Genomic DNA, 11598 nt, shown 5'->3' with positions numbered 1-11598 from the left:
CCCACCCCACCAGGAATCAAACCTAAGCTTGCCGGGCAGGCACTTTTGCCACTGACCTGTGTCCCCAGTCCCATTTTAGTTTTTTTAACCTATAATTTAGACAAATAAGCACATTTCCAGTAGGAGAGACAGCTGAATTTAAACTTATTGAAAACGTTGATATCCTTTTATTTGCTATTAGAATAGAATACAGGAGGAAAACTATGCAGTAATTCATATCTTAGACCAAAATTCCTGTAAGTATACTTTTAGGGGTGCTATGAGTGTTTTCTTGCTAGTGTGAGCTTTTTATTTTTGTATATCTTAATCCTTTAAAAATAATGTATTCCCTGTCTGATACAGAAAGAGGTATCTTTACTTGGTTTATCTGATAGAGGACTAGTGATCCAAATAAATCTTGTAAGCAAGAATGAAGACAATTGCTAGGCATGGTGGTGCACACCTGTAATCCCAGAAATTTGGAGGCTGAGGCAGGAGGATTGTTGCGAGTTCAAGACCAGCCTGGGCTACAAAGTGAGCTCAAGGCCAGCCTGAACTACACAGTAAGACCCTGTCTCAAAAAGATTAAAAAAGGAATAAAGGCAATTAATCACCATCTTGGAAGTTGCTTAGTTTTAACCTTGCTTTTTTGGCAAGTGATTTGTTAATTTAATAAAAAAAAATTTTAAATGGAAAAACAATCATGATTATAAAGGAGCTGAATATCATTCTTAGAGAGCAGTATAGTATAATAAGAAAAGGTGATACTTTGAGAATTTTCTAGGATTATTCTAGAATTATTTATTGAGCGAATAGAGTAATAACTTCTATTCATTTTTCACATTGATATTTACAACTTACTTTTAATCCCAAAATACATTTAAACACTGAAGAGATTTCTTTTACCTACCCAATTTCTAATAATCTAATTTTATTTTGAATAGTCCTGAACCAGCTGCCTCTTCCATCTCCTTTACCTGCTACAACTACAAAAAGCCTTCTCTTTAATGCACGAATAGCAGAAGAGGTGAATTGCCTTTTGGCCTGTAGGGATGACAATTTGGTTTCACAGCTTGTCCATAGCCTCCTCCAGGTATCAACAGATCACATGTAAGTACACAAACATCTAAACTAAAGTAAAAAGTTTTGGTATCATTAAGAGATTAGTATTCTTTGTTTTACTTAATATTTCAAAAAATTTTAAATACATAGCTTATTTTTTCAGTGTCAAGTGGGACCATACCCTGATTATGATGAGGTATAAATAAGACTTAAATGGGTCATAGTTACTTTGTATCAATGGTGTAAGTGTGTTGTTTTTTTTTTTTTACTACAGAAATGATACATGTATATTTTAACAACAAAAATTAAAAGCAAACTCTCTTATACCCTTATATCGTATTCTGTAGTGATACTCATGTAATTTTCCGTTCTTTCTTAATTTTTTATTTAAAGAATTTTTTCCTGGGGGCCGAGGAGATGGCTCAATGGAATAAGTGCTTCCCTGGCAAGTGCAAGGGCCTGAGTTCAATCCCCGGTTCTGCCACAAAATAAATAAATAAGCAAAGTATTAAAAAAAAAAAAAAAAGATTTTTTTCTTTAAAAAGTTTATTCCTTAGAACAATGAAAATACAGCACATTGTGATACGAAGGTCTCTTAATAGATACAGTGCATATTTGGGAAACATAAGGTTGCTGACTCTTAAAGTAAAATACTACATGTGACTTTTTCTAATAGAGAAATGGAGAATGGATTGATTAAAATCAGAAGGAAATACAGAATTAATATGACTAGAAATTCCACATCTGAACATTAAATCACTTCTTCTGCCTGTACAAAGCTCCAGACTGTCCCCTGATATTTTTTGCATCTTGTTGTTTGACACCATCATTATAGTTCTTTGTTATTGGGTTCAATGAATGTACACCATTGACATTTAGAACATAAAATTTCAAATGCTGCTTAATTTTATCACTATGAATTTAATTTGCTACTTTGAATTTTTATTGAAAATTGCTATTATATCTAAACATTTCCTCCCATATAAACCTTGACTTTATTTGTGAAAATAATGTATAAAAATTTATATAACCACTCAATCCTGTTTTAAATAGTATGGTAACAGTATTCCATTTGGAGAACATTTTCCAGAAAGCCAGATTCACTCATACTTACATGTAAGAGAGAAAACAAATTCCAACTCCTAACATCAACTTCCTTAAAAAAAAAAAAAAAGATCAACTTCACATAATTACCACTTCTCAATTTTTCTATCATTTTGAATAGTTTAGAATACACTATAAAAAAAGAATACAGTGTTAATTTTCTATTTTAAACTAATGTTAATTTTAAATTCATAGTTCCATGAAATGTTTTAGGTTTTTTTCTTCCCTATGGAAAATGGAAAAAAAGAATTGTTCTTAGAATAATTTCTGTCATTTGTGATATACCATTTCTTTCAAGGATAGCATCTTCAAAATTCCATGATGTTGGCACACATAAGTTATTTTCATGCCATGTCTTAATAAGTTAATCACTTTTTTATTTTTTTCTTAATATCAGAGAATTGAAAGATAACCTTGGCAGTGATGATCCAGAAGGCGATATACCAGTCTTGTTGCAGGCGGTTCTGGCAAGGAGTCCTAATGTTTTCAGGGAGAAAAGCATGCAGAACAGATATGTACAAAGTGGTAAAGTTCCTAATAATTAAATTTTATACTATTCTTTTATATGTCTTGTCAGAATTTATTTTACACATAAATTTAAGTTCCTTTTTATTAAACTGAGTTGTCACCTATGCTTGTCTGTTTATGCATCAGATAAGCATCAGACATTATCTGTTTTTGAGTCAAGCAAAGAACAAAAATTCTTGTGGTTTGAAATGTAACTTTAAAAAAATGTAACTGAATTCCTTAGAAAATAAGACAAAGTTTCAAGAGTATTTTGTTAGTTATTTTGGAATATATTAGTTTATTCAGTGAGTTTTAGGAATTAAAAGACGACTTTAGGCCCATAAGATAGCTCAGCAGCAGTGGAATAAGCACTTCCCTGGCAAGTGCAAGGGCCTGAGTTCAATCCCCAGTTCCACCAAAAAAAAAAAAAAAAAAAAGATAGCTCAGCAGACTAAGCACATGCTTAGGTAAGCACCGGGACTGGGGTTCAATCCCCAGCAACATACGTTGCACTGGCCCAACCCCAGGACTTGCTGAGCCAGCCACTGAGACTGGGTGTGGTGGTGCACAACTGTAATCCCAGTGCTAGGGAGGCTGAAAACAGGAGGATCACTACAAGTCCAACCTGCGCAGTGAGAACCTGTACCAAATACTTAAAAAAAAAAAAAGACTTTAAATAACGAAATAATTATAAAGATTTTAATGTATAGTATATGTAATAGCCAGCAAGTATTTTTAGTACTCTTGAGATGATGGTTATCTTAGCAACATAAAAATTGGCTTATAGCATTATTAAATGAAATATGGCTTACAAATATTACAAAATATTAACATAAGTCTAACAGTTACAATTCTTACATACTCAGGATATCTGGGTTAGAGCATTGTACTGTTATGGAACTTTCTGAATTTGGCAAGTCTAAGTACTTGGCTTGGTCTCAAAACTGAAGTACAGTTGGAGATAATTCTGAGGTCCAACTTACTTAACTATATTCAAGAACATTTTTGTTTACTTTATTGGACAACATCTCTCTCTTCCATTTTTGTTTCCTAGGTCTTTGTATGTTTTAATAGTATTTCTTACTGATTTTTGTATATTTGTGTGTGAATTGCATTTTTAAAGCAACTGCATAGATCCTGTCTGTTCCCCAAAACACAATTCATGGAATGCCTCTGTCCAACTTATCATTCAGCAAGTTAAAGACAGGTGTAGTTCGTATGGGATATGTCTTCACCAGAACTGATAAGCTAGATTACAGTAATAGGAGACAAAATCAATGGCGAAGTTAAGAATTACAAAGGTTTCTAAACAATATTAAAAAAAATTGGATATAGTTGATTAAAGGAAAAACTAATATTATCAGGTCTAGAATATGAGTAAAATTAGATGTAAGAACTCATCCCTGGGGCTGCGAGATTGCTTGTGGCATAAGTGCCTGCCTGGCTCATCTAAGGTTCCATGTTCAATCCCTGGTACCATATCCTGTGCCTGCCCTGGGTCTTTGATACACCAAGCTGGCCCCAAAACCAGGTGTGGTGGCACACTTACGATTGCAGTTCTTGGGGGACTGAAGCAGGAGTATTAGTCTTAACTGCGTAGTGAGACCCTGTATCAAAGGAATATTTACCCCTTTTATTTTGAAAGCCGTTTCTTCCCAGCTAGTAATTTCTGCTTTCCCAGTGAAGACTGTTAATTCATAGAGGAAAATTTTTAATTCCAGTCTCAGTATTGTTCTTTGTTTAAAAATAAAATCCAGCAACTATAATTATAGCAATTAAGTTTTTGGTTTTTTTTTTTTTTTTTCTTTTGACAGTACTGGGGATTAAACTCAGGACCTTGCGCTTGCCAGGCAAGTGCTTATTCTACTGAGCTATCTCCCCGGCCCAATTAAGTTATTAAGATATGGAATAAAACAATTTTATACTCAATTTTAGGTAGAAAAGAAAGCTCTGAAATTTAAATTTAAAAATGAACCACTGATGTTAGGCTTTGTGGGATTTTGAGCCCTAATTTCATGTAACCACTGACTCTATAACTGCAACCATTCTGTACTGTGCAGCGTCTGTTCAAGTATTACTGATGAAAGTCAGGTATCATAACAACCAGAGATGAAATTTAAGAATATCATTTGATACTTACAGCTTCCAGAGAGAGAGAGAGAGAGAGAGAGAATAGGAGATATAGAAGCTATAATAGCTTTAAGAGCTATAGAAATCATAAGAAAATTCTGGGTGAATCATAAATTTTATCACTGATTTTAAAATAAGTAACTGATTTTTTTCTGCTTCTCCTGTATAACAAAATGCCTTTTGTATAACAATTGGAAACATTTTATAGCTTGCAAAGATATATGATAACTTGAAAGCTACTCAAGTATTTTCTTTTTAAAAAAAATTTTTTTTAATGTATTTAGTACAGGGTCTACAAGGTCTCACTACACAGATCAACTTGTAGTGATCCGCATGTTTTCAGCCTCCCAAGCACTGGGATTACAGGCACATGTCACCACGCCCAGTCTCAGTGGCTGGCTCAGTGCGCCCCGGGGCTGGGGCCAGCATGGCATGCTTGGGGGTATTGAACCCCAGTCCCTGCCCCTGCCTAAGCACATACTTTAGTCTGCTGAGCTATTTGGCCAGCCTTTGTGTTTTCCTTCTTGAAATACTCATTTAATTCCTAAGTAGCAAAGAGTTTATTCTGGAAGAAGGATGCTCTGTTTTGAGTTAAAATATTTTGAATGCAAATTGTAAGATTCAGTGTTTGGGGCCCATAAATTTCATACTCTTAAAAACCTATGCCTGACACACAATGAAACAAACAGCTTTTTGAAATTAAAATCAAAGGTACAGGAAATGTATATGATAACTTATTTCCATATAATTAAGAAAAAGGATAGCCAAAGACAATATTATCTATATATTATTGTGTGTAGTATAGTGGAAATTTAGATAAGGTGATTTCTAAAAATTATTTTCAGTTCTAAAGCTAAATGATAGGACATCTAGTAAATAGATAAATTCTAATTAACAATAATCAGGGTTAGTTAGGCATTTTGACCTGGAGAAGAGCTTTTCACTACCATATGTAAAACCCTTAATTTGATCCCTTAAATCTCAAAGTTAATCATTATCATCATCATCCTTATTTCCAGTTTTGGGTTAGGTATATGAAAACATGTTTTTGTAAAATTTCTTATACTTGAAATTTACCATTTTATAATATTTTACTCTTCAAAATGAAGACACTGGTCAAAATAGAAAACTTTTGAATGTTTGCGAAGGGATGATGGATTTAAGTAACTTAAGGGATATTTTACTGTTAGAAGAAAAATAACATTTATTATTTTTATGTGTTGTATAGGAATGATGATGTCTCAGTATAAACTTTCTCAGAATTCCATGCACAGTAGTCCTGCATCTTCCAATTATCAGCAAACCACTATCTCACATAGTCCCTCCAGGTAAAAAAAAATGATATGCATATGTCATTTATTAAGTATTACTTGAATATGTGAGTGTGGTATATATATTTAGATAATGATGAGTTATATGTAATTAGTTGAAATGTTTTAGTAATCTTTATAAACTTTTGTCTAAAGTGCAGGTAGATGTACTTCTAATATATAAATTGAAGTAGCTACTATCTTTGCATAACAGAATTTTACATAGACAAAAGAATGTGCTAAGGTAACTGGGGATATAGCTCATTGGGTAGATTGCTTGTCTAATATGCATGAGGCACTGGATTTAAGGCTCAGCATCACAAAACAGTGTACTTGAGGTAAGTAAGAAAATGTGTAGAATTTATTTTATGGAACATAGCATTGTATCCCTTAAATAGATCGATACTATTGTATAATTTAAGTGAATTTTTTATAACTTTAATATAGCTAAGGTTATGAATTGTGTATGATTTTCATTGTTTTTTGCAGTTTTCTCTTTAGGTTTTATGATACATAAAATTTAGAGAATTTTGTAATAGTGAAATTTCAAGGAGTAGCATACACATTTCATTTCCTGATATTCTTTATTTAACTTTTTGTTTTAGCCGGTTCGTGCCACCACAGACAAGCTCTGGGAACAGATTTATGCCACAACAAAATAGCCCAGTGCCTAGTCCATATGCCCCACAAAGCCCTGCAGGATACATGCCATATTCCCACCCTTCAAGTTACACAACTCATCCACAGATACAGCAAGGTAAGAAGGCTGTTTGCACATTGTTGGGAATAGCTATGATTCTCTTATTTTCTTTCTTGCTTTCCCCCCCCCCCTGTGTTTAGAACAAGGTCTACAGGGTCTCACAATATACATTGGACTCCTAGTGATTCTTCTGTTGTCAGCCTCCCGAGCGCTGCGATTACAGGCATGCACCACCGTGCCAGTCTCAATAGCCTTCTCATCAGCCCTGTGGGCAGGGCTGGCACTACACTCCAGGGATCAAACCCCAATCCCTGCACTCTGCCTAAGCAGGTGCTGTCAGGCCCTATGATTCTCTTTTGATAATCTTTTTTTTTTTGTATTTTAGGGAACAGTCTACAAGGTGTTCAGGGTCTCAATACTAGATTGGACTCGTAGTGATCCACCTGTTTACAGCCTCCCAAGAGCTGGGATTACAGACACACACCACAGTCTCAATTGCTATCTCAGGATGTCCCACAGGCGGGGCCAGCACAGCAGGCCCAGGTGTTGAACCCCTGGCCCCTGCACCTGCTTGCAGCTACTTTAATCCACTAAGCTATTTGGCCTGTGCCTCTTTCGATAATCTTTAAAACACACTAAAATATTATACTGTACACTTAGTTGAAGAAAATTTTCCATACTATCTGGCTTAAGTCTTTGAAATCATGTTACATTTATCATTTAGGAAGTGAAAAGACCAGTGTGATTTTGCGTTGTAGTTTAAGAACCATTCTTTTAATTTGGTCTGTCTTCTTGCTATAGCACTAAGCTAAAGCACGATTAGTTTTTAATTTGTAAGGTAAAAACTGAATGAATTGTCTTGTCATATAGAGGAAAATAATTTTGGATGCAAACATTTTTCATATTAAATTACTAGTTCTTAATCATTTAGTCCTTACTATTATCGTATTGATGTTACAGTGTCCTTAAAGTTATATTGGCTTGGGATCTATACTGTATTAATTTATTAGTAGTATAAATTTTGCATACTTTAAAAATTTTTGAAAAACAGAAAATTTAGGATTGGGGAGATGGCTCAGTAGAATAAGCGCTTCCCTGGCAAGCATAAGGGCTGAGTTCAATCCCTGGTTTAATCAAAAAAAAAAAAAAGAAAATTGAAAAGGTTAGTTTAAAAAAATCTTCAGTTTTGTCCTCCATAATTGATAGTAAATATTAAATGTTAAGCTATAATAACAGTTTTTACATTGGTAATTAGATGTCATTGTAGGGATGACATCTATAAATCAGGATGTGAGAATGGATTATTTAATAAGTTAATAAATTATTTGATGGGCTGGGGAGATAGCTCAGTAGCATAAGCGCCTACCTGACAAGAACAAGGTCCTGAGTTTGATCCCCAGTACCACAAATGAAACAAAATTAATTATTTGATTACCTAGGTTTTTGAAATTTCAGTTGACTGCTTAGATTACTTATTAGAAGAAAAATGTTCTAGGCAGAGAAACTGGTTTTTTTTAATCATAAAATGAGAAAAAGACTGCTAGACTGTGTTGGATTGTTTTGCTGAATTCATGCACCTATAGTATTCAGATGCCAATGGAATACCCATTTCTGACAGGACTAAACAAAAAAAGGTGATACAAAGGAAGGACTATTTTGTATCTGTATATGCAGAATACTTAGGATAGATACACAGCTGCTTTCACTTAATTCAATGAGAAGAAAGACTTGTACTAATAGTGTTTGGACAGGATAGTCTGTCTGCATCTTGTACTATGGATAACCACTAAGGAGATAACAATGTACAATGTATTAATTATTGAAACTGTCCTATTAAGCAGTTTTGAAACTTACTGATACTTGTTTCTCAATAAAATTAAATAATAAAATAAAATGAGAAAAAGAAAGTACAAGCAAATTTAAGAAGCCTTTTTTTTATGTATTTAGTACAAGATCTACAAAGTCTCACTACATGATTAGAGATTAGACTTATAGTGATCCTCCTGTTTTCAGCCTCCCAAGCGCTGGGATTATAAATTACAAGCTTACGCCACCACACCCAGTCTCAATCTCTGTCTCAGTGTACTCCAGGGGCAGGGCCAGCACAGCATGCAAGGGATCGAACCCCAGTCACTGCACTCTGACTAAGCAGCCACGTTAGTCCTCTGAACTATCTGGCTAGCCACACGAAACTAACTTTCTTTCTTTCTTTCTTTCTTTATTTATTTATTTATTTATTTATTTTGCAGAACCGGGGTTTGAACTCAGGCCCTTGTGCTTGCCAGGGAAGCACTTATTCTATTGAGCCATCTCCCTATCCCCCTGAAGCCTTATTTTTTTCCCCATGATTTTATTGATAAATAGCAATGAGACAGTTGCAAATCAAATCGATAGGACAGTTTCAATAATTAACACACTGCATACATTCTTCCTAGTGGTTAATTGCTGTACAAGAATCATTCTGTTCATTAAGAGAATGTAACTATATATCTATCAAAACCACTTTGAATGAACAGATATAATCGTCTATCCCCTTTTTTTGTTAAGTTCCATTCTTTGAATATTATAGGTATGTAAACCCAGCAAAATATTCTAAAAGAGTCCAGTAGCCCATAATAGTGTTGGGTCTTCCGCTTGACTGGCTACGTCAGAAATTGTTGACTTGAGTCCCCCATAGCTCAACATAACAGCATGGCTTTACTTCTTATATTTCGTTTTTATACTTTTCTGCTGGATGGCCAAGACCAAGGTAAAGCAGGACCTATGCAACAAGTGAAGCCTTATTTTTAAGCAGACTGAAAACCTGGATTAGGTTAGAAATTAGAAATTAGAAAAATAGATTGTTAATTTCTATATGAGAAGAAAATATACTTAATTACATAATTGCGTAAACAAATATGGTGGAAATATTTTGAGACACATAAACACAAAGTTAATTTTTTAATATACTAAGTTCTTATGAAGATTGATACGAGCAAGACAAAAACAGCAAGGAATTTTCTAAAAGAATACCTCACCGGGGCCAGCCAAATAGCTCAGCAGATTAAAGCACCTGCAAGCAGGTGCAGGAGCTGGGGTTCGATCCCCGGGCCTGCCTTGCCAGCCCCGCCCCTGAATCACACTGAGAAGGCCGTTGTTATTGGGCATGGGCACTCGTCTGTAATCTGAGATCTTGGGACGCTATAAACAAGCGGATCACTATTGAGTCCGATCTAGTAGTGAGACCCTGAACACCCTGTAGACCCTCCCCTAAAAAAATACAAAGGGAAAAAAAGAACAGCCCGCTGGATACAGAAAGGTTTACTGGATAATGAGATTATAGTCAATTTGACTTCAAATTAAAGAGATATAATCAAAACTTATTGAAATGAAATTTTATATTAGATTGATAAACCTTTTATAGTCATAGGAATATAAATTGATTCAGATGTTTTAGAGAGCAGTTTGGCAGTATCTGTCATTAAAAATTCACATATCTCATTTTGTAGTTCAAAATCTACCTTAATTAAAAGCTGTGGATGGAATAAACCATACTTAGAGAGTTTAATAAGTTATACCAAACATTTAGTGAAGAGGTATTTGAATCTTAGACTATTCCAGAAAAAAGAAAATCATCCACAGATTCTAAATTCATTTTATCAAGTGATATAATACCTGGAGATTAAAGCCAGGTGAAATGAAGAAGAGTATGCAGAAAGAGAATTACAGAACCATCAGAATGTATGAACATGGAAATAATATCTCTAAATAAGTGTTAAGAAAACAAGCAGTGTTATCAACCTTTGTATTAGGAATGTGTAAATTGATTAACACTAGATAATTAATGTAATTCAAGTGTGGAATGGATCTTACCAGCTTCTCAACAGATGACAAAAGAATATTTTAAAAATTTGACTTCATTATTTTCAAACTTTTTACGTAATAAGAATAGATTAAAAAAAATAGATTGGTACAACTTTATTTTGATAAAGACCATCCAGTGGTAAAAAATGAAAAATATTTTCACGAAATCTAGTATAGGACATGAATACCTATAATTGTCACTTTTACTTAATAAACAGTGTATTCTAGTTAATACCAGAAGGTAAGTATAGAAGAAACAAAGTGTCATTTTTAATGTAATTGCTATTATAGAAAATATAAGATAATTTACATAAAAGGTGCATGAATTAATAAGAGCATATTCCATTTGGATATAGCATAGGTTATTATAATGAAATTAACTTTATTTTTATGTTCCAAATAATAAGCAATTACAAGTTAAGTTATAAATGTTTAAATACTACTGGCAGTTTCAAAGAAAACTATATAATGTGCCCATGAATAAACTTAATGAAAAATGTTTAAGATGTTTGTGTAGAAAATTATAAACTTAAAAAAACTGAGCTGGGAAGATAGCTCGGCGGTCTAAGCACCTGCCTGACAAGCGCAAGGACCCGGGTTCAAGCCCCAGTTGCTGCATGCCGTGCTGGCCCTGGAACCCAGGCACACTGTGTGGGCTATCAAAACTGGGCATGCTGTTACCCTCCTGTAATTCCAGCACTGGGGAGGCTGAGACAGGAGGATCACTGCCAATCTGAGCTGCATAGCAAGACCTTGTACCTAATAAATAAATAAAAGATAAAAACCAAAAAATTAAAAGAAGACCTAGAAAATGAAGAGTTATGCTGTCTTTATGAATAGAAGAACTCAATAGGATACAGATTTATTTTCCTAAAAATCTATAAATTCCATATACTATTACAAAAACATCCCAAGGGGAATGATTGTGAAACTTAAACTCCTCCTAAAATTTTTTTAATTTAA

The 11598-nt window shown here is 34.0% G+C and overlaps 1 protein-coding gene across 2 annotated transcripts in view; it reads left to right on the top strand.

Annotated features, from left to right (window-relative positions):
* The window catches only part of Nipbl (NIPBL, cohesin loading factor), a 194191-nt gene that overhangs the window by 79251 nt on the left and 103342 nt on the right, over positions 1-11598 (top strand). For both annotated transcript variants that reach the window (XM_004623432.2, XM_023711959.1), the window contains exons 3-6: positions 924-1089; positions 2543-2670; positions 6011-6110; positions 6698-6849. In XM_004623432.2, coding sequence (XP_004623489.1) covers positions 924-1089; positions 2543-2670; positions 6011-6110; positions 6698-6849 — 546 coding nt within the window. The remainder of the gene's footprint in view (positions 1-923; positions 1090-2542; positions 2671-6010; positions 6111-6697; positions 6850-11598) is intronic.

Source organism: Octodon degus, unplaced genomic scaffold (genome assembly GCF_000260255.1).
Source record: "Octodon degus isolate 3935 unplaced genomic scaffold, OctDeg1.0 scaffold00002, whole genome shotgun sequence".
Taxonomy (NCBI): Eukaryota; Metazoa; Chordata; class Mammalia; order Rodentia; family Octodontidae; genus Octodon; species Octodon degus.
The sequence above is the reverse complement of the archived record's forward strand: the minus strand, read 5'-3'. Positions and strand labels throughout refer to the sequence as shown.